The 24380-nt window shown below is 39.2% G+C and overlaps 1 protein-coding gene across 1 annotated transcript in view; it reads right to left on the bottom strand.

Moving 5' to 3' along the window:
* Positions 1–24380, bottom strand: part of SPATA16 (spermatogenesis associated 16) — a 223390-nt gene that overhangs the window by 25011 nt on the left and 173999 nt on the right. The window contains exons 6-9 of the mRNA XM_007464704.1: positions 18024–18170; positions 16895–17007; positions 4066–4230; positions 1346–1429 (exon numbers count right to left, since the gene is read on the bottom strand). Coding sequence (XP_007464766.1) covers positions 1346–1429; positions 4066–4230; positions 16895–17007; positions 18024–18170 — 509 coding nt within the window. The remainder of the gene's footprint in view (positions 1–1345; positions 1430–4065; positions 4231–16894; positions 17008–18023; positions 18171–24380) is intronic.

The following is a 24380-nucleotide window of genomic DNA, read 5'->3' as shown; positions in this document are numbered from 1 at the left end:
AATATTAATACTTCCCCAAACATAGTTTTTAGGTCCAAATCCTTAAAAAATCCTTAACGTAATTTTTAAGACCTTCTGTGATTTGACTTCTTCTGCCTCTGCACTTCATTTTGAAATATGTTCCCGTTCCTTTGTCAGTTTTTGAATTTGCCATGCTTTCTTAGCGTTCTTGGTACAAACTTATTCCTCTGTGCAGAAATCTCCCTTTTCAACTGGATAACTACTACTATCCTTTAAATGTTTTATAAATATCACCTTCTCAGAGATGGATTCTCTGACCTCTCAGACCAGATTATGTTCCTGTGTTTGTTCCCACAGATCATTGAACATCCACTTTTTAAATATAATAGTTAGTAAACTTATAAGTAGCTGTTTAATAACTGTCTTCTTTCCTAGATGGGTAGGCCCATATAGGCAGGGGCTGTGTTTGTCTTGTCTAGCACAATATCCTTAACATACGGTGTTCTTTCAGGCGTAGTAGATATCCAACAAATATTTGCTGAGCTCAGTTGATTTCTGTTCTATGCATTTATCATAGGGCCTCTGAATTGATTACAGAAGACACACATTTCTGCAGATGCATTGTAATCCCTCATGGCTGACTTTACCTCTTAAACTGAAGGCTTCTTTGGTTTGCTCTTCTCACATCTCCTGACACCAGTTCTCCCTTTGTGGGTTCTTACGGTGATTGGAGGAGACTGAGTGGGGAGTAGATTGACCAGAATTTATCACCTTTAGCTGGACTGGAGACCCAACACTACTTACTCCTTCCTTCATTGCCAGAGGGGCCCGTGGTATCACACAAGTCTCCCGAGTAGCTGGGGCCAGGTGCATCTCAGTGCTTGTTTTGCATAACTCAGGTAACCAGTGAAGGGATGTTCTACTTCTGACAACCTGTCTGTTACTCCTTCACCCCAAACATCAATGTGCTAGTTCATTTGTAGTTCCCTAAAATGTAGCCATTATTCCTCAAGTGACAATTATGGGAGAAAGGGTTGGGGAGCAAACTAAAACATTGATGAAAGGGCTTTAAAAATATCTATAATAACCAATAACGAAGGAGCAGATAACGAAAATACAGTATGAAAATGAGCGTGATAAGAGACCCATAAAAGCATACGACCACAGTCAGAAAAGCAGCAGACCTTAGGAAACAGATTAAATAAATCCATATTTGATTTTGGCTACACTTCCAGGGAGAGGGCTGCATTTATTTTAAGAAGAAAACAACCAATAAAACAACCCGAGGAATTTCCTTTTCTTTTTATCTTTTAAACAGATTTGACCCAAGATGGACCTTTTCTTTGAGAATAATGTGTCTTTTTCCTTCAGCTGAAAGTTTTACCTTTTGAATTGTATTCCACACACGTTCTTTATCGTTTCTTCTTCCTTCAAGGGTGTCCATAGCATCTGCCATTAGTGACTGCAGCTGTGGCACCAAGATAAAAATTATCAGTGTGGAATTCACACAGAAATAACTTCTCTAAATACACAGATTAAAACCTAATTAAAAAATCATTTGTACGCTGATGACTTTATTACTCAACTTTCCGACAATGAACACTGCCACCTCATCTCTGCTTCAGTCATTACCAAGTATTATTGCAGATATAAAATACTGAAACAATGGAAAGATTCTTGAAAATTTGTAGAAAACATATAGATTTTAATGTAGTAAGTGTTGATGTTTTGTAAAAACGGATTTGGGTTGTAAAGAATGAAGGTGGTAGTTAATTCTCTCAGGAAATGGCATGTAGTACATGAACACATTTTAATATTTTCTCCTGAGGCTAATGTATCATAATTCTAGGCATCATGCAAAAGCTCACCAGAGGACCATACTAAAATTGTGTTGTTTTATTGCCTCTTAAAGGATCTAGCTCATTTATGTTCTTTTACTATGCTTTTCTTTTCTAAAATTTCAAAATAACCAGGATTACTTTTTTAGGTTCCATTTCAAAGGCAAGTTTAAAACATTCCACCCTTTGCCCCGAACTGCCATATTCCAATTTAAAATAATCCTATACACACACCTTATATGTGGCTGCAAAGTAATGAGGCCACATGAAGCCATGTGATATTCAAAGCTAAAAAAGAAAGTTCTCTAAAAATGAACATATACCAGCTCAGTTCACCGTGGCGTCAAACATTATGAACCCTTAGATAATCTTTCTGTTCTTTAGATATTGCAGAGCTTAAGCAGGAGGGTAGAGAGTTGAGTCACTCAAAACTCTTCTACTGAGTAGTCACTGTTTATATAGCATCACAAAAGGTGTTTCGAGGATTTGTATCTAGGTTAACCTATGCTTGGAAGCTGGAAAGTAAAATCTATTACTTAAGGTGATGAACCCTTGCAAGATACATGATTTTTAAATATTTGGCTTGCACATATACATAGCTATACATTTACTTTTTTTCTAGGAGGTATATAAATTATGAAAATATCCCATGAAATCCTGTTTTCCAAGGTTTCGGGTAGTGGAATGTTGCACTAACACATTAGTTAGCGATGTTAATAATGCCAGTTTTGTGCTCTTTGTGTATATTTAGAAATATAAGTATTTCCAGGAAAAAGAAGGCTGCAGATGTGTGGTTAAGAAGAACTAAGTGCAGAAAACTCCCTTGTATTTTTCATTTAAATCTTGAATGTGCTTTTCAGGAAGACAGGATCAACATTGTGCCAGCTTCTTAAATTAACATTTTCTTCGCTTTCTTTTATCTCAGAGGAGCATTAATCATCTAAAATTGGCTATAATATGCACTTTGAAAGCTCCACACTTACTGCACTCCTGAATGCCTTACGAATGGTAGGATAAACAGCCTTTTAGAAGGTGTTCTGTGTACATAACCATACAGGTTTAGAAAGTATTATTGCCAGTTTTGACTTAGTAAATTCTTGACTAATAGACTTTTTTTCTCATAGTTTTAATGTTTAGTATGTGGAGTTTTATTATTTTATTATATAAAAGATTATTTTACTGTTATATAAAATATTTATTATATAAAACTCGGTTTTATATGCTTACTTTGAATATCAGTATTTATTTAATATACTTTTACAGGTTCAGATGAACATTATAAATGTTGGCGGTTCATTTCTTGATTAATTTGTAACAATTTTAAAAGCTTAAAATGGGGAGGGTTCCTTTAGTTATCTGGAAATTACAGGTGATGAGTTTGGGTTGTTCTCATCCTTGCTATGTGAATTCAATTCAGGTCTATAATTAGTTTTTGCTACATTCAATTAGAGCCTCAAAAAGCCCTTCCCAGCAACACATTAGGAGCTTTACATGGAGTGAATTTTACCTTTCCTTGAATGGCCAGCACACTGATTAATAATTGTTTTTCAAACGAGGTGCTATTGTTTCTAGTATAAATTATGGTTATAATATACACACCTGTTTGTAGATTTGTTCTATAAGATATTTCTTGAACTAGTTTTTGACAGGCTCTGTGTTTTCTGAGTTAACTGGTCAATTCAGTTAAAAAAAAAACACACCCCACCATTTGACTACATTTTCCCCTCAAGACAGCTCTCTTAGCTAAATGTATGTATGCGTGCGAGTGTTGGCACTGCCAGCATATATGTGACATTAGAAGTAAATAAGAAAATTCTATGGATGATTTTGTAGGGTCAGTTTTCTATCCAGCAATTACTGTTTTTTCCTCTTTTCCATCGAAAAGAATCCTGTATTAACATATCTTGGAGTTAAGAAACAATGTATTAAAATTTCACTTTAGTTGGAACAAAAAAGCCTGACTCAAAATATGAATTATCAGCCCTCTTCCATATTTTCATACATCACAAAGGTCTTGCTATGAAAAAAAAAAAAAGGAAGCTAGTTAGGGTGGACAAATAAAACACACACACACACAGACACACACATACACACACACACACACACACATTTCTACATTTTCCAGTTTCTTCATTAGAATGCTTCATGAGGGTTGGGGAGTTTGCCCTCGGACTGCATTTATTGTCACATTCTTTTTCAGACCATATCACTCTTTTATTGGCTCAGGGCTTGTGAAAGCCTTAAAGAAAGAAAAACAAATGCTTACCAATTCCACCTCCTGTTGACTGATGTCCTGTAGATAGGGAATGGTTGCTAGCTCGGCCATTGCTTGATTGATCACCTGGGACTCCTCCTTTACTCTCTGCAGCTGGCTGAGGAGGCTGGCATATTGCAACTTCTCTATCACACCTGAGCACGCACGCAAACTCCCCTAGTCTCCCAGTAGAAGGAAATGTTTTAGAACAAAACCACAGAAATAACCTCTCCCCAGGGATTGAAGTCAGGTCAGCTAAATAATAACATTTTTAGCTTCCCTGAAGTAGTGGTATCTAGTGCAAATAAATGTTTTCTTCTATTTTAGAGAATTGTCTGTACCCTTCCTTCAAACAGCTGAATGTATTGATATATAAAAGGGAACGCTTGGCAGGACTGTTGAGAAGGATTTGCAGGTGGCCCTGCCTAAGGAATCTGGGATGAGGGGAAAAGAAGGACTGAAATTGAACCTGAGCTCCAGTCTCCCAGTGGGGATCCCACAGAGCTGTGTCCATTGAGCGGGGGTGATTTTATCTATGTCACCAAAGCATCATAAGAGTTAAGAGTTGCCCACTGTCTTGTTTATACAAAGGAAGATTTCTTATGCAAGTTGAATCCTGAAAAATGTTATGCAAGTGGATTTCTGTCTAGCCCAGTGCCTTACATTAAACCTCCAGCTCTGCTTTTATCTTTAGCTCTCATTGGATGGCCATGGACTCTGGCTCCTCTCCTTGTGGCATTTTAGTGATTTATTCTGGGTCCTAGGACCATTCGAGCCACTGACATGATCCATCTTGAAATAGACTGTTGTGCACTTGTAAGGAACACCAACCTCCATGAATCTACTGGTATTTTGGGCTTTCTTAAAATGGGGCACACTTATAATTAAGGTGGCTTACCTCTGTGTTTGCTACTGCCAGCCATAGAGAGGACATGTTACCTTCTCTAAAAAGTTTAATACAGATTGTACTGCTTGATAGGTGAGACAAAGTTTATCATAAAATTCTCACATTTCTGTTTAGGAAAAAGTACTTCTGACATAAGGGGGCATCTAAGGGTTCCTGTCATGTTTGGAGGGTGATGAGAAATGGGAAGTCACAGGAGGATTTAGTTTGGTGATGGCATTCTGAATCTTGGTGTTTAGAAATGGAAGCCTGGATGAGTGGCATCCCTTTATGCGGTCGGGGAGCGGAGGTTTCCTCTTTGACCACCTGCACCTGAATTACTAGGCTTGTTGGTTAACTAGGAAGAGTCCTGGACCTTACTCAGTGAATCACAATCTCTTGATATGTGGCCCTAGCAATATGAATTTTAGCTATACAAAAATTCAAATATCTCAAACAGAAGTTGGAGAATAAACTACTCCCCTAAAGCTTAGTATCTGCACAAGGACTATTTTAGTTTGTGCATACTCATAAAACAGATTTTCTCCCAGAAATTAGAGAAGGCAGACGTGACTTTTCCTTCTTAAAATATTCTCTTCTAAGGAGAAAAATTATTAGAAACTAGCATTACTAAAGAGCATCGAAATTTTAACTTGAATTTAGAAGGCAGTCCTTTCTGAAATGTCATACACATATCTTGATTGACACCAACCTCTAGAATTTGGCGCTTTCCTAGAATCTTGGTAATAAAGAAAGGTTGAGCACTGTTGCATTGTATTTGCTGTATTTCTTCCTGACATCTCTTTCTGCCATTTGACTAATGTTTCTTTATCCCTGCTAATTTGTTCTTTCCAATTAATCATTTATCTGAAAACCTATAAGCCTATAGGAGCAATGACTGCAAATTGTGGATTTGAGATCCCTTCTCTGAATTGAAGAAATAGCCAGCCTACCCACAGAGTTTCAATGTAGCTAAACAATGGATACTGTCAAATAGAGGAAAGCAAGTTGCAGGAGAAACAGTTTTCTTTCCCACGAAAAATTACTTTCTTTGTCCTCCTTTAAAATAAACAGTGGGGCTGGTTGTAGGAAAGTGGTATAGTGACTCAACTCCAAAGTGCAGAAACAACTGCGGCCTGCTTGGAAACATAAGCTATCAGTGTAATTTTCCAAAACATCAGGACAATAAAAATAGTGGAAGGCAGTGGTGCTTTGTTAGCTGGATTGTTGGATGCATAGCAAAACAGGAAGTGCTCCTTATGGATAGGACACTAGGGAAAGGATACAGTTGACTGCTAATGCTCCTCCCCCTACCCCCCTACCCCCACCCCAAGCCAAATGCAGTTTTGGTCATCAGGAAACTACAGATTAATATTTTACCTATACAAGGTTGGGGCTTTTGAGAGATAAAGTGAAAAAGAAATAAAAATTAATAAATGCCAGCAGGTATGCTTTAATGCTGTTGCTTTCAGAAAATCAAGGAAATAATGAAAAATGAAGGAATTAGCTCACATCTAATGCTAGCAAGGGCTAAATCTAAAGGGAAGTAGCCCTCTCAGTGAGACTTCAGAAGTGATCAAAGAGCTCCTTAGCTGCTGGAGAGAGTGTAATGAAGTGGCCACACAGGTACAATGAAGGTTAGGTAAATAGCAAGTTCAGATGAAAGCTTCAGCCAGACAGTTGTCTAGATTTAATAGCAGGTATGGATGAATGTTTGGAAAATAAGTGGCACAGCATAATACTGCTGAAAAGCAGAGCCCAAGCATTGGGAATGTATTTCCATTTGCCATAACATATAGAAACATTAATTGCAAAGAAGAGGGGTAGGAAACACATATTATTGTTCATTTCCAGTGTGCATATATAAACAATTTTTGTGCTTCACTTGGAGGAAATTAAAAGTAAAATTAACAAGGTATTCAAAACCTGGTTAGTTAGGTCATTTTTTGGCAAGTCAGCCTGTGAAGGAAGCTTCATGCCTGGCAAGAGATTTTATTATTTTAATTCTTTAACACCCCAGGAAGCACAGTACATAAGGTGCAAACTGAGAGCAGCCAGTAAAGTTAATACATGGAAAAGCACAGCAGCATTCAGTAGCACGTGAAATAATTAGTACAAAGAACCATAGAAGAAAAAACACCATTGGAGCAGAGCTACTGGTTGAATGGGGTTGATGTTCAGTGAGATTAAAAGACACCGGATAGGAAGGTGGGAGAATATTTTAGACAATAACTCTGAAAATGCCAGAATCATTCTTGGCTGGCCATGTGCTGTGTGCCTAACAAAGGAATCTATAAAGGTAAGGAAACTGGTGTCAGAGTGTAAGGAGAATTATTTTCGGAGAGAAGCATTATACCAGGAATGTCTTTGTCTCCTTCACCAACTCTTTCTACCACCTCATAGCAAGAGGTGAAAATTCATGTTCCCTGACAAGCCCTACTGTGGGCAGTAGATCTACTCCATGGCTAGAGATGACACCTCTAATCCTGGCTTTGTGAGGAGATCTGAGTGCATCAGTGATCTAAGGAAAAGAATTCAAAATCCACAGGACACTTGCACAGTCTTCATTTTAGAAGAGTATGTAATTTCAAAGTATACAGCATTTATAAAGAAAAAGAAGGGTCTATAAAACAGTCCTTTTGTCATAGCAAATGAAAACCAATACAATTAATTAAAACTAAAAATTCTTAATACTTTACAAAGTGCTTCAATGTGGATTATATACTTTTGGTCTCACAACTCTGGGAGGTGAGCATGGCAGATAACAGCTTATTTTATAAATGAGAAAAAAACAGCTCAGAGGTTAAGTGATATCCTAGGGTTACACAGCCAGAGCACAGCCTTGGACAAAAGTCTTCATCCATAGGTGTCACAAGCTAGGGTCACAGCTAATAAGGACAATGCAATGCTTAAATACTCAAGTGGATGGCATTTGACATCTGACAAAAACACACACACACACACACACACACACACACACACACACACACCTCAGGGGATCCTAAAAACACTGTTGAGGGATTCTTGGGTCACAATTAATTGTACCATGTAGGAATAATTTCTGCTCACCAACTCATTTCTTGCTTCATTAGCTAGGTTACCTTTGCAGCCAATTTTATTCAGTCCTGCTTTATGAAGCTGTGGTTGGGCATATAATGAGAAACCTACAGGCCAATATTTGGATATTCTTGCGGTCCCTGGGTACCTGTGGGCTCACTTGCTTCAATTTCATTCAAGCTCTTTGAGACAGTCTTCCAAAAACTATTTCCCATAGATGCAAACATAAGAAAGTTGATGAAATCCCTCACAGTTAACAAAGTGGTGCTGACTCATTCTAAAGAAGACTGAGTCATTCATTAGATGCTAAGAATCTTGTTCATTATGGTTTTCAAGTCTGCTTTATGGACACATAGAGAATCATGCATATACACATTTCTAAGTGGCCAGAATGCCCTTTGAAACGTGAGAAGAAAATGTGTTAGAAGCATTTAAAAAGTGCATGATGCCTAGAGTGGCCTAACCTGCATTCACAGCACACTGGGAGATCTGAGCTGGCAACAGATGATGATGTGGCGGGTATCTGACAAGTAGCAAGGTACGGCGGGCATCGCCCCAAAGAGCCAGGGCACAGTCAGATTACCTCCCCAACATCCAGCACGCTGGCACTGCAAGGCTAACCATGTGCAGATGAGGTGGAGTAATACTATATGGTGATGGTTCTTGCTAGCAAGGCTTCCACTGCTTGCAAGAGCCTGATGATGACAGTGATGATGTGTGTGTGTGTGTGTGTGTGTGTGTGTGTGTGTGTGTGTGTGTCTGGAAGAGGTTGTGAATTGGAGAACAGGACCCAAAATTTGCAATAGATCCAATGAGATCGCTATAAACTGAATGTTTGTGTCCACCCAAAATTCCTATGTTGAAGCCCTAGTGACCAATGTGATGTATTTGGAGATGGGGCCTTTGGGAAGTAATTAGGGTTAGATGAGGTCATGAGAGTAGGGCCTGATCTTGGGATTAGTGGTCTTACAAGAATTGACACTAGAGGGCTTGCTCTCTGCCATGTTAGGACACAGAGAGAAAGTAGCCAACTGCAAGCCAGGAGAAGGGTCTTTAGCCGACTGCAAACCAGGAAGAGGGTGTTTGGCAGAACCTGACCATGTTGGCACCCTGATCTCAGACTTCTAGCCTCTAGAACTGTGAGAAAATAAATTTCTGTTGGTTGAGTCATCCAGTCTATGCTATTTTGTTATGACAGCGCAAGATGACTAAGAGATGGATTTCTTAGTAGTAGTAGTATAGGGGAGATAGTTGAGTGGAACACGGTTGTGAGGAAGGGGAAGGAAGCTATGTGGTAGGAAAATCAGTAAAAATGTGCTTTTGGATTTGTAGTGCATAGAATTACAAATCATGCAAATAAATTAGGGGTTTTATAGCTTTTATAAAATGCTGAATAATGTTACTGAGCAGGTAAACTGCTGAACAGATGTTAATTAGCTGTTTGTGATAACCCCCTTGGTTCCTCTTGTAAGGTAAGAACATCAAATCAACGATGCAATACTAAAACCACAAAAAAAGAATTCTTAAAAATTTCCAGCTTAAAGGCCTTTTGAAAAATATTTTAAAAGGGGAAATCTGCAGCCTTTAGATCCCATTAATGAGGAGTTCCCTTTATGTACTTGCTTTTTTTTTTTTTTTTTTTTTTTTTTGCGGTACGCAGGCCTCTCACTGTTGCGGCCTCTCCTGTTGCAGAGCAAGGCTCTGGACGCACAGGCTCAGCGGCCATGGCTCACGGGCCCAGCCGTTCCGTGGCATGTGGGATCTTCCCGGACCGGGGCACGAACCCGTGTCCTCTGCATCGCCAGGCGGACTCTCAACCACTGTGCCGCCAGGGAAGCCCTCTGTATGTACTTTCAATACAATAGCTTGAATTTTGTAAAATAGCACAGCATAAATCAGGTCTTATTTTGGGCTTTTTTTAAGACTGAAAGTAGAAAGGGCATATTTTCCCTGGGTCACAGAAAGGGATTAGATAATTTACCTTAAGGGTATATAAAGATCAATTGCCAAGTGGAGGGTGGAGTCAAGATGGCAGACTAGGATTCGTGTCTACATACAATTAGGGCACCTACCAGGCACTGGTGGGGGACCACAGACACCTAAGGGGATGGGATGAACCTCCAGCGACTGGCTTGCAGGATCTTGGTTCCCAAGCTGGAGGTCGGGGCCGAGCTCCTGTGGTGGGAGCTCTGAGTCCAAATTACTGGACTAACAGAGAACCTCAGACCCCAGGGAATATTAATAGGAGTGAGGCCTCCCAGAGGTCCTCGTCTCAGCACCAAGACCTGGCTCTATCCAACTGCCTGCAAACTCCAGTGCTGGACCCCTCAGGCCAAACAACCAATAAGACAGGAATACAGCTCCACCCATCAAAAAAAAAAAAAAAAAAGAAACGACAAAAAATATGTCACAGCTGAAGGAGCGAGGTAACAACCTACAAGACCAAATAAATGAAGATGCAATAGGCAACTTACCTGAAAAAGAATTCAGAGTAATGATAGTAAAGATGATCCAAAATCTTGGAAACACAATGGAGAAAATACAAGAAACATTTAACAAGGAGCTAGAAGAACTAAAGAGCAAACCAACAGTGATGAACAACACAAAAACTGAAATTAAAGATACTCTAGAAGGAATCAATAGCAGAATAACTAAGGCAGAAGAATGGATAAGTGATGTGGAAGATAAAATGGTGGAAATAACTGTCAGGGAGCAGAATAAAGAAAAAAGAATGAAAAGAATTGAGGACAGTCTCAGAGACCTCTGGGACAACACTGAACACACCAACATTTGAATTATAGGGGTCCCAGAAGAAGAAAAGAAAGAGAAAGCGTCTGAGAAAATATTTGAAGAGATTATAGTCGAAAACTTCCCTAACATGGGAAAGGAAATAGTCAAGTCCAGGAAGCACAGAGAGTCCCATACAGGATAAACCCAAAGAGAAACATGCTGAGACACATATTAATCAAACTCTCAAAAATTAAATACAAAAAAGAAATATTAAAAGCAGCAAGGGAAAAGCAACAAATAACATACAAGGAAATCCCCATAAGGTTAACAGAAACTCTGCAAGCCAGAAGGGAGTGGCAGGACATATTTAAAGTGATGAAAGGGAAAAACCTACAACCAAGATTACTCTACCCAGCAAGGATCTCATTCAGATTTGACAGAGAAATTAAAACCTTTACAGACAAGCAAAAGTTAAGAGACTTCATCATCACCGAACCAGCTTTACAACAAATGCTAAAGGAACTTCTTTAGGCAGGAAACACAAGAGAAGAAAACGACCTACAAAAATAAACCCCAAACAATTAAGAAAATGGTAATATGAACATACATATCGATAATGACCTTAAACGTAAATGGATTAAATACTCCAACCAAAAGCTATAGACTGGCTGAATGGATACAGAAACAAGACCCGTACATGTGCTGTCTACAAGAGACCCACTTCAGACCTAGGGACACATACAGAATGAAAGTGAGGGGATGGAAAAAGATATTCCATGCAAATGGAAATCAAAAGAAAGCTGGAATAGCAATTCTCATGTCAGACAAAATAGACTTTAAAATAAAGACTATTACAAGAGACAAGAAGGACGCTACATAATGATCAAGGGATCAATCCAAGAAGAAGATATAACAATTGTAAATATTTATGCACCCAACATAGGAGCGCCTCAATACATAAGGCAAATACTAACAGCCATAAAAGGGGAAATCGACAGTAACACATTCATAGTAGGGGACTTTAACACCCCGCTTTCACCAATGGACAGATCATCCAAAATGAAAATAAATAAGGAAACACAAGCTTTAAATGCTACATTAAACAAGGTGGACTTAATTGATATTTATAGGACATTCCATCCAAAAACAACAGAGTACACTTTCAACTGCTCATGGAACATTCTCCAGGATAGACCATATCTTGGGTCACAAATCAAGCCTTGGTAAATTTAAGAAAATTGAAATCATATCAAATATCTTGTCCAGCCACAACATTATGAGACTAGATATCAATTACAGGAAAAACTGTAAAAAATAAAAAAACATGGAGGCTAAACAATGCGCTACTAAATAACCAGGAGATCACTGAAGAAATCAATGAGGAAATCAAAAATACCTAGAAACAAATGACAATGAAAACATGACGACCCAAAACCTATGGGATGCAGCGAAAGCAGTTCTAAGAGGGAACTTTATAGCAGTACAATCCTACCTCAAGGAGCAAGAAACATCTCAAATAAACAACCTAACCTTACACCTAAAGCAATTGGAGAAAGAAGAACAAAAAACCCTCCAAAGTTAGCAGAAGGAAAGAAATCATAAAGATCAGATCAGAAATAAATGAAAAAGAAATGAAGAAGACAATGGCAAAGATCAGTAAAACTAAAAGCTGGTTCTTTGAGAAGATAAACAAAATTGATAAACCATTAGCCAGACTCACCAAGAAAAAAAGGGAGAAGACTCAAATCAATAGAATCAGAAACGAAAAAGGAGAAGTAACAACTGACGCTGCAGAAATACAAAGGATCGTGAGAGATTACTACAGGCAACTCTATGCCAATAAAATGGACAACCTGGAAGAAATGGACAAATTCTTAGAAAAGCACAACCTTCTGAGACTGAACCAGGAAGAAATAGAAAATATAAACAGACCAAGCACAAGCACTGAATTTGAGACTGTGATTAAAAATCTTCCAACAAACAAAAGCCCAGGGCCAGCTGGCTTCACAGGACAATTCTATCAAAGATTCAGAGAAGAGATAACACCTATCCTTCCCAAACTCTTCCAAAATATAGCAGAGGGAGGAACGCTTCCAAACTCATTCTACGAGGCCACCATCACCCTGATACCAAAACCAGACAAAGATGTCACAAAGAAAGAAAACTACAGGCCAATACCACTGATGAACATAGATGCAAAAATCCTCTACAAAATACTAGCAAACGGGGCTTCCCTGGTGGCGCAGTGGTTGAGAGTCCGCCTGCTGATGTAGGGGACACGGGTTCGTGCCCCGGTCTGGAGTGGGACCAGAGTGCTGCGGAGTGGCTGGGCCTGTGAGCCATGGCTGCTGAGCCTGCGCATCCGGAGCCTGTGCTCCGCAACGGGAGAGGCCACAGCAGTGAGAGGCCCACGTACCGCAGAAAAAAAAAAAATACTAGCAAACGGAATCCAACAGCAATTAAAAGGCTCATACACCACGATCAAGTGGGGTTTATCCAAGGAATGCAAGGATTCTTCAATATATGCAAATCAATCAATGTGATAAACTGTCTTAATGAACTGAAGGAGAAAAACCATGTGATCATCTCAATAGATGCAGAAAAAGCGTTTGACAAAATTCAACACCCATTTATGATAAAAAACTCTTCAGAAAGTAGGCATAGAGGGAACCTACCTCAACATAATAAAAGCCGTATACTCAAGTCCGTTCTCCAGTAGGTCTGTCTCTTTAGTCCTGTCTTACCCCTAGGTTCTTCATGACATTTTGTCCCTTAAATTCCATATATATGTGTTGCCATACGGTATTTGTCTTTCTCTTTCTGACTTACTTCACTCTGTATGACAGACTCTAGGTCTATCCACCTCATTACAAATAGCTCAATTTCGTTTCTTTTTATGGTGGAGTAATATTCCATTGTATATATGTGCCACATCTTCTTTATCCATTCATCTGATGATGGGCACTTAGGTTGTTCCATCTCCGGGCTATTGTAAATAGAGCTGCGATGAACATTTTGGTATATGACTCTTTTTGAATTTTGGTTTTCTCAGGGTATATGCCCAGTAGTGGGATTGCTGGGTCATATGTTAGTTCTATTTGTAGTCTTTTAAGGAACCTCCACATTGTTCTCCATAGTGGCTGAACCAATTCACATTCCCACCAGCATGGACATATATACACTAACAAACGTAAGGTAGATAGCTAGTGGGAAGCAGCTGCATGGCACAGGGATATCGGCTCGGTGCTTTGTGACCGCCTGGAGGGGTGGGATAGGGAGGGTGGGAGGGAGGGAGATGCAAGAGGGAAGAGATATGGGAACATATGTATATGTATAACTGATTCACTTTGTTATAAAGCAGAAACTAACACACCACTGTAAAGCAATTATACCCCAATAAAGATATTAAAAAAAAAAGCCATATATGACAAACCCACAGCCAACATCATTTACAATGGTGAAAAACTGAAACCATTTCCTCTAAGATCAGGAATAAGACAAGGCTGTCCACTCTCACCACTGTTATTCAACAAAGTTTTGGAAGTTTCAGACACAGCAATCAGAGAAGAAAGAGAAATAAAAGGAATACAAATTGGAAAAGCAGAAGTAAAACTGTCACTATTTGCAGATGACATGATACTGTACATAGAGGATCCTAAAGATGCTACCAGGAAACTACTAGAGCTAATCAGTGAATTTGGTAGAGTAGCAGGATACAAAATTAATGCACAGAAATCTCTTACCTTCCTATACACTAATGATGAAAAATCTGAAAGAGAAATTATGGAAACACTCCCATTTACCATTGCAACAAAAAGAATAAAATACCTAGGAATAAACCTACCTAAGGAGACAAAAGACCTGTATGCAGAATACTATAAGAAACTGATGAAAGAAATTAAAGATGATACAAACAGCTGGAGACATATACCATGTTCTTGGATTGGAAGAATCAACATTGTGAAAATGACCGTACTACCCAAAGCTATCTACAGATTCAATGCACTCCCTATCAAACTACCAATGGCATTTTTCATAGAACTAGAACCAAAAATTTCACAATTTGTATGGAAACACAAAACACCCCGAATAGCCAAAGCAATCTTGAGAAAGGGAAACGGAGCTGGAGGAATCAGGCTCCCTGACTTCAGACTATACTACAAAGCTACAGTAATCAAGACAGTATGGTACTGGCACAAAAACAGAAATATAGATTATTGGAATAGGATAGAAGGCCCAGAGACAAACCCTTGCACATATGGTCACCTTATGTTTGATAAAGGAGGCAAGAGTACACAATGGAGAAAAGACAGCCTCTTCGATAAGTGGTGCTGGGAAAACTGGACAGCTACATGGAAAAGAATGAAATTAGAACACTTCCTAACACCATACACAGAAATAAACTCAAAATGGATTAAAGACCTAAATGTAAGGCCAGAAACTATCAAACTCTTAGAGGAAAACATAGGCAGAACACTCTATGACATAAATCACAGCAAGATCCTTTTTGACCCACCTCCTAGAGAAATGGAAATAAAAACAAAAATAAACAAATGGGACCTAATGAAACTTAAAAGCTTTTGCACAGCAAAGGAAACCATAAACAAGACAAAAGACAACCCTCAGAATGGGATAAGGTATTGGCAAATGAAGCAACTGACAAAGGATTAATCTCCAAAATATACAAGCAGCTCCTGCAGCTCAATAGGAAGAAAACAAACAACCCAATCCAAAAATGGGCAGAAGACCTAAATAGATATTTCTCCAAAGAAGATATACAGATTGCCAACAAACACATGAAAGAGTGCTCAGCATCACTAATTATTAGAGAAATGCAAATCAAAAGTACAGTGAGGTATCACCTCACACCAGTCAGAATGGCCATCATGAAAAAATCTACAAACACTAAATGCTGGAGAGGGTGTGGAGAAAAGGGAACCCTCTTGAACTGCTGTTGGGAATGTAAATTGATACAGCCACCTTGGAGAACAGTATGGAACTTCCTTAAAAAAGTAAAAATAGAAGTACCATATTACCCAGCCATCCCACTACTGGGCATATACCCTGAGAAAATGATAATTCAAAGAGTCATGTACCACAATGTTTATTGCAGCACTATTTACAATAGCCAGGACATGGAAGCAACCTAAGTGTCCATCAACGGATCTGTGGGTAAAGAAGATGTGGTACATATATACAATGGAATATTACTCAGCCATAAAAAGAAATGAAATTTAGTTATTTGTAGTGAGGTGGATGGACCTAGAGTCTGTCATACAGAGGGAAGTATGTCAGAAAGAGAAAAACGAATACCCTGTGCTAACACATATATATGGAACCTAAAAAAAAAAAAAAAAGGTTCTGATGAACCTAGGGGCAGGACAGCAATAAAGATGTAGATGTAGAGAATGGACTTGAGGACACAGGGAGGGGGTAGGGTAAGCTGGGACGAAGGGAGAGAGTGGCACTGACATATACACACTACCAAATGTAAAATAGATAGCTAGTGGGGAGCAGCTGCATAGCAACAGGGAGATCAGCTTGGTGCTTTGTGACCAACTAGAGGGGTGGGATAGGGAGGGTGGGAGGGAGGTGCAAGAGGGAGGGGATATGGGGATATATGTATGCATGTAGCTGGTTCACTTTTTCATACAACAGAAACTAACACAACATTATAAAGCAGTTATTACTGCAGTAAAGATGTTAACAACAACAAAAAAGATCAATCGCCAATGTTTAGAGTAGCATCCAAAGGATCAGTTAACGTGGAGGAGCTAGCTTTCAGTGTTCTGAATTCTTATGTAGGCAACAAAATGGTTATATGCAGTAGCCAAATGTATGAAATAGGGAAAGCACTGTGTTCACTAAAATTTTGTTACTGATTTGAAGCAAGAGATTCAATTCAGCCTTCAATTAGATATCAGGAAGCCACTAAGAAAAGGCTGTAGCCTGAGAAATGCTGGAAGTTGCGAAGTGTAGCTTTATGATTAATATATTTTATAAAAGGGATAAAATCATTAGCTAAACTTTCCTTGATTTTCCAAATAAGATTGACTGTGAAAGTTTCTAAAATCCTCTGACACTTGCAATATTTACACCATAAACTTTCCATACTTCTAGAATTGTCTGATATTTATATGTTGAAAAAATATAAAAGACTTATATACCTACATTCGATTGGGTGCTTCTAATAAAATCCAGTATTGGCAAGATTCGCCTCCCCATTCTCTCCATGTTTCTCACTGTGTCTTCTCTTGTCAGCGGACTGAAGGGAGTTTTATGTTCTAAAAATTGTAAAAATAAACTTTTATACTTTTTTTCCCCAGACTTCCATTTCAAAATGCTTTCCTTAGCAAGCTATAAACAGATATCTCAATATTAATAGATATGAAATCTTTAGTATAGAAACGAGTCCCATCTCAAAGACCAGAAGTATAACAGTGAAAGATCTATGAGGAGACATTGCCCTTTAGAGACTATCATTTATTCCTTTTGTTGTGTTTCTTGATTGAGAGATCCACGGGACAGCCCATGACAATTCACCTCTCTCTGCAGAATATGCTTTTCCTGAGTTGTAAAAAAAAATGTCATCATAAATGTGTCTGATTCTTGTCTTGTTCCTCCCAGGTATTATTCAAGTGTGCAGATTGCACTGACTTTGAATGTAGCTCGAAGCTGAGATAACCCTCAGAGGACAGAGTGCCAGACAAAACACAAATCCTTAATTATGTGGGTAGAGCTGAAGGGATAAATTCAGCCTGGTCGTGAATTCAGCCCATAAGTATGAGACTTCACCTCCACCTGAATGTTTACTTGATTTTTGAAAGTTTCAACTAGAATTGCTGAGCACCATTTAACTGTAATACTCTTCAGGGGATCTGAGATCTTGGTTAATTACATAAGAAAAGAGTAGAACAGATACTAATACAATGGCAGATAATCCAAGTGATTTAAGGTGGTCATTGACTATATGTTTGATTTCATACAATAGTTTTGTTGCACAATTTTCTTCTGTGTTTGCTGATGGAATCTTTGAGTGCCCCATGATCAGGCATGGGTGGTGGTGTGGTTGCGGTGAGATGGTTAGAGTGAGGGAGGTGGGCACTCCTAGGGGAACCAGAATTCCAGGTGTTGTTAACTAACCCACAAAGAAGGTCAGAAGGAGTTAAGTATGACCCAACAAACATTTTGGTGCCCAGGCCTTACTATATGCTAGGCTTGTGATGAATAAAGCTTAATGAATAATGCACAATTCCTAATTTAAAACAGTATTGAAAGATAACAAGTCCAGGTGACTTACCTGTAAATGTTGGTAACTTCCTACTTGATACTTTTTCCAAAAACTTCCCATCTTCTTTGTTTTTGAACCCAAGAGTCAAGAGATACTGTTGAGGAGGAAAAGATGCCCAGTCAGCTGTCTGAGGCAACACGTGGTGTCCTTGAAGGTCTGAAATATGACAGAAAAAGAACTAAAGAATTTATTATTTTATTGTTTTCAGGATGTTTTCCCCCCAGATTTCAAGAATTATACTTGGAAAAAATTAAAGATACAAAGTAAAAGTATGTGCATCAAAAGGTCAAGTAGATGATATATCAAAATCATACTTTATCCTTAATATTTTTATTAAAATATAAACATATACAAAGTATAGCAATAGAATATGGCCAGGTTATGTGTTCCTCTTTCCCCATATTCAAAATAATACAAAATTCAGGGCCAGGTTGCAGGCTTAATATTTTTCTGTGTGACACCTTTCAAGAGAATTTGATTTTTCTGTTCACAGTTTGTTTAAGAAAATAATGTTATATGAAAGGAAAAAGAAAAATTACCAAATAAAAATTAAAATATAAGGCTAATTAATTTAGTTGCTATCCCTCCTATAGTTGAAGGAAATTTAAAATGATAAATGTACTAACTTTTGTAATTGGACTTGGAAATAACTCATGTGTCAAGAAAATGGTTCTAAAACAAACTGTTCTTAATGACTAGAAGAGCTAATATTTACTTAGTACTTATTTTCTACCTTCCCTTGTTCTACACATTTTGTGTGCATTCTGTTAAAATTTTTTTTATTGACATATAGTTGATTTACAATATTGTGTTTCAGGTGTACAAAAAGTGGTTCAATTATATATATATATATATTTATTTTTTTCAGATTATTTTCCATCGTAGGTTATTACAAGATACTGAAAATAGTTCCCTGTGCTATACAGTAAATCTTTGTTGCTTATCTATTTTATGTATAATAGTTTATATCTGTTAATCCCATGCTCCTAATTTATCCCTCCCTTCCTTCCCTTTCCCCTTTGGTAATCATGTTTGTTTTGTGTGCATTCTCTTTAAATCCTCACGATACATTCACATAATTGGTGCTATTGTCCTCATTTTACAAATAACCGGGAGGTTGAGGTACACAGATGGGAAGTGACTTGTCTGGAAACACGCATATAAGTGGACAAAGCAGGATTCACACCTGGGCAGTCTGACTCCAGAGACCATGGGCCATGCACTCTGCTTTAGCCTTGCTTGACTTTGGATTACTTTTGGGACAGGGACAGATGTCAGCCATGGTGTCTTGGAGGCCAGATTTACTTCATTCATTTTCATTCTGGGTAATAATGCTTTGGTTTATTACAGTAGACTTCTCAAATGAAGGATGATGAACAGAGGGTTTAATGAGCCCTCCCTATTTAACACTGCCAGAAAGGGAAATAGATAAAATTCCAAATATCCTTGAATCATGATTTAAATGCCAATTTTTAATCTAGAGTCAGAACTCAAATGGCAGTGTTTCAAATACAGTCTTTGCTCTCTGTAGTATTTCTTTAAGAAATAATAGACACAGTAAACCATGAGTGTTTTTATCCACCCTGTCTGACTTCCCTGCCCTGATTTTTAGCTGCAGAACCCTTTGTTCAAACTAAAATTTATTGAGAAGCCCAATATTCAAAGTTGGTAAAGGTAGAGCTGTTCCATTTGAAGCCTGGATCACTGACCACTCACTCTCATCACTGTACCCCATTCTATATACCCCACACACAATACCCACCTTGAACCCCTCCACAGAATCCCAATTTTTCAAAGCACAGTTTGGAAAACACTGCAGTAAGCTATTTGGCACATTTTGGTTAAGTAAATAGCATACAGCTGTCAAACAGAGTTAACATGTATGCTGATAATTAAAAGAAAATATTACAAAATATCTTTTAAACACAAGCACAGAACAAAAATATATTAAACATGATTTAGTCTTTGGTGACAGGATCTGGTAACCACTAAATATTATTGAGGGTTAACATTTATGTGACGCTTCTTCTGTGCCGTACACATTGTCAGGATTATCTTTCTCATTCAACAACAATGTAGAGCAGGACACGTTATTATGACCACCTTACGGATGACCAAACTGGAGCTTCAAGAAATTACAAACTTGCCCAAACCAGCAGATGGAGGGACCAGAATTGAGAGTCAGGCTGCTGAATGTTGAAACACAGGGCTTAACTCTCAAAATGGTCCTACGACAGTGATTATCACTCTGACAATCAGTGGGAAGCATGTTACAGAAGCAGGGCAATGTCAATACATAGATGGTTTTAACAGACACAATTCTACATAGAACACTTCCTTACTCTATCTAGAAAAGTACAACAAAGGCTCAAGGGTTCTTAGAATTAATAGCGTTAACTTTTAGGCACTTTAAAAGCAGATTGTAGTGTTAGATGCTTCTTTAGTTGGTGTTTGCCTCTTTTTAAAAGGATGGCTCATTTCTATAAACAAGGTAAAATGTGATTTCTGCATCTCCATCTCAAGAGTGCAGAAAGTTTCTTTGCTTTTGAAATCTGCAGATACAGACACACCCAGCCAAGAGTTTACCAGTTTTACTGAAGTTGCCAATAACCGGATCATGTGAAAAGGCAATTAAGTAAAAGTAAAATGGACACTAGCTCATTCTCCTGATAAATGGTCATAACATTTTTTTTTTTGATTGTGATTATTCTTTAGCACTCTCTAAGATGCTGGCATGTCTAAACTGTCAGTATTTTCAGGAATTAGCATACTCTGGAGGTGGAGGGCAGGAGAAGGTATGTGTTCCCTGGCTATGGTTTGCTGTTTAATCTGATTTTGCTCCCTGACCTAGAAGGCCTCAGTGCTCCTGGCCATACTGGTGGTGAAGTCTGGGGCCATCCTCTGGGGAGAGCCTTGGCTTTCTGGGTAACTCTGGATGCCCAGAGGCCCCCTGAATCGGTGTGGGTAGGCTTTATGGACACTCTGACTTCCCCACAGACCCAGAGTATATGTAGCTTGTTGACATAGAAGCCGCTGGATCCCAGGTACCCTGAAGCCTCCTGCCGGCACCTGCTTCCAGCTCAGAGAGGGTTCCCTGCAGGACACCTCTAGGACTTTAAGGTGTACATTAACGTGCTCTTGGAGGCCCCGGAGTCCTGAGGTTCAGAATAGTTTACGGTGTGCTGTGCATGGGCTGGTGTTTGTGGTGAGTTGCAGGAGGCATCCTGAGATCTGGCATTTTCTGATGCCCCTCTATTGCCAGAAGCAGCCGATGTTTGAGGGCTCTATTATATAAATAGCACAAAGACTTTGAGAGGTTGACCTCTTCCTGCTCTTAAATATTTGATGGATAAAGAGGAGACCTGTATTAATAGTGACAGTGGTTAGATGAACTAGAGAAACTAATATTAGCACTATAGCTAATTTGTTATAAAATATACTTGCAAAAATGTATTTTCTGTTCCTTTTGATGCTGTATGTTTCATCCTGTTCAATCCGTTGTTCAAGTCTAGTCAAAGTTTTGAAATGAGAGAGGTCCCTACATACATACTGTTAAGTTAAAAAATATTTTTAAAGTATTGTTTTTATTCCATTTGTATGCAGAGTAAATTGCAGTTGTATGAACATTTAGCCTAGCAAGTGGTCTGTGACCCAAAATGACAACACACTTAACAGATGTTGAATCTCATGTAACATTAATTTGAGTGCTAACTGTTCTCAATTTTATGCTCATAGACCTCTACCTACGTCCGAAAAGCCCTGTGCCTCTGATGGATATGAGAGTTAACCAGAATATATTGTCCTTTGGTAGGAAAGTTGAGTTGATTAAAAATGTCTTCTTAGCTCCTGTCATGTGAGAAGAAAACTTGAGAGAAATAAATCCCTTAATGCATTCCTTTACAATTTATCACAATTGCAGATGAAATTTAGATGACTAGGACCAAATTTATTATTAAAAAATCAATTTGCAGGTATGATGCAGTTCCAAATTTGTACCATTAGGGAAGCAGATGTTTTAAAAAAGAATATCAAAGATAGATTATGCAGATTAAGTTTCTTGTAGAAACATGATCTTTCAATTCTTTATCCTCCAAATGAAAGATGTCCAACTCTCAGCAAAAGAAGGTAATGTTTGCCCTTTATCAAGAACCTTTTATTGTACCTCAGGAGGCTGGAGCTGACCAGCTTTAGGTACTCAAGACATTCATGCTCTTTGATCTTCTGTATGTTCCTTCCTCCTTCCCTGAAGTCACCTCCCTGGAGTTCAGTGACAGTCTCTTCTCTTTCTCTCTCTGTCTCTCTGTTTCCCTCTCTTTGTCTTTCTCTCTGCCTCTTTCTCTGTCTGCGTCTCCCCATCTCTCCTACACATATACATGCTGCTTCCTCTTCCTCCCTTTTTCTCCTGCATCTCATTCAGTGCACCTCCTAGCTGTCTCTGGCTCACTGATATGTTCTTCATATTAACACTCTCGGGGGAATTTTCCTATTCTTTCTTTTATTAATTAATTCATTAATTATTTTGGGCTGAGTTGGGTCTCTGTTGCTGCACGTGGGCTTTCTCTAGTTGCGGCGAGCGGGGGCTACACTTCATTGGGTGCGCGGGTTTCTCATTGTGGTGGCTTCTCTTGTTGCGGAGCATGGGCTCTAGGTGCGCGGGCTTCAGTAGTTGTGTCACGCAGGCTCAGTAGTTGTGGCTCACGGGCTCTGGAGCACAGGCTCAGTAGTTGTGGCGCACAGGCTTAGTTGCTTCGCGGCATGTGGGATCTTCCCGGACCAGAGCCCGCTGTGCCACCAGGGAAGTCCAGTTTCTCTATTCTTGTGGCATTAGCTATTACTTCTAATCCAGCAGTCCCCAGCCTTTTTGGCACTAGGGACTCGTTTCAGGGAAGACAATTTTTCCATGGATGGAGCGGAGGATGGTTCAGGCGGTAATGAGACCGATGGGGAGTGGCAGATGAAGCTTCGCTCACTCTCCCTGCCGCTCACCTCCTGCTGTGCGGCCCGGTTCTTAACAGGCCGTGGACCGGTACCGGTTGGGGATTGGGGACCTTTGTTCTAAATCAAAAGACTAGGGATCCAAAGCCATAGTCTCATCTGCAAAATTTCACCAATTTCAAACAGCATTTCCAAATGCCTACTGGGACATTGCTATTTGCTCACCATTAACAAACGTTACCTCAAATATATTCCTTGAAAGTGATTTTTTAAATGTCCACAACATCTCTCGTCGCTACTTTTCACCAGCATATTGAAGGGATGGCCATTATTCACCCAATTATTCTGGGTCATTGTTTTGAAGTCATTGTTAACTTTTCTTTCCTCATATTCCCTGACATTTAGTGAATCTCAAAAACTCATTAAATCTGCCCACTGTAATACAACTCATATTAACCCCGCTCTTTGCATTATCATTGCTACCACCCTGGTCAAATTTCTGATCACTTAGCATCTGGATTACAGAAAACGTTTCCCAACAAGCCTCACTACCACCAGTATGATTTCACACCAATATAACTCCACACCACCACCCAGTGAATATTTCTGCAATATCACCTTTGTCATGGTTACATCACTCCTCAGGAATTTCAGTGCTTCTTTCCTGGTATTCAGGGCTCTCAACTGTGTGGATGTGTTTCACAGTCTATTCTTCATTCCTGTGTTTTCTCCAGTATAAACCTTTCTCATCAGGTCTGCTGATTTCACTAATTTGTACTAGCCTGTGCTCATCCTGCCTCTGAATTTTTCTTTGTGCTTTTCCACCCAGAAACATCTACCTAATCTCTCAATATTTCTTTTACTCAGTCGATTACTGTACTTCCAAATGTGCCTAATTTAAGTCCCACCTAGTCCATAAAGGGCTACCTGAGTATTTCAGTACTCCCCCCACTCAAACTCTTAAAGAAAACCCAAACTAAAAATAGAACTACCATATGACCCAGCAATCCCACTACCGGGCATATACCCTGAGAAGACAGTAACTCAAAAAGAGTCATGTGGGGCTTCCCTGCTGGCACAGTGGTTAAGAATCCACCTACCAGTGCAGGGGACACGGGTTTGAGCCCTGGTCCAGGAAGATCCCATATGCCACGGAGCAACTAAGCCCGTGTGCCACAACTACTGAGCCTGCGCTCTAGAGCCCGCGAGCCACTACTGAAGCCTGTGCGCCTAGAGTCCATGCTCCGCAACAAGAGAAGCCACCACAGTGAGAAGCCCACGCACAGCAACAAAGAGTAGCCCCCGCTCACCACAACTAGAGAAAGCCTGCACACAGCAATGAAGACCCAACGCAGCCAAAAATGAAAAAAAAAAAAAAAACCCCAAAAGAGTCATGTACCACAATGTTCACTGCAGCACTATTTACAATAG

The sequence above is a fragment of the Lipotes vexillifer genome, unplaced genomic scaffold (genome assembly GCF_000442215.2).
Source record: "Lipotes vexillifer unplaced genomic scaffold, Lipotes_vexillifer_v1.1 scaffold37, whole genome shotgun sequence".
Taxonomy (NCBI): domain Eukaryota; kingdom Metazoa; phylum Chordata; class Mammalia; order Artiodactyla; family Lipotidae; genus Lipotes; species Lipotes vexillifer.
The sequence above is the reverse complement of the archived record's forward strand: the minus strand, read 5'-3'. Positions and strand labels throughout refer to the sequence as shown.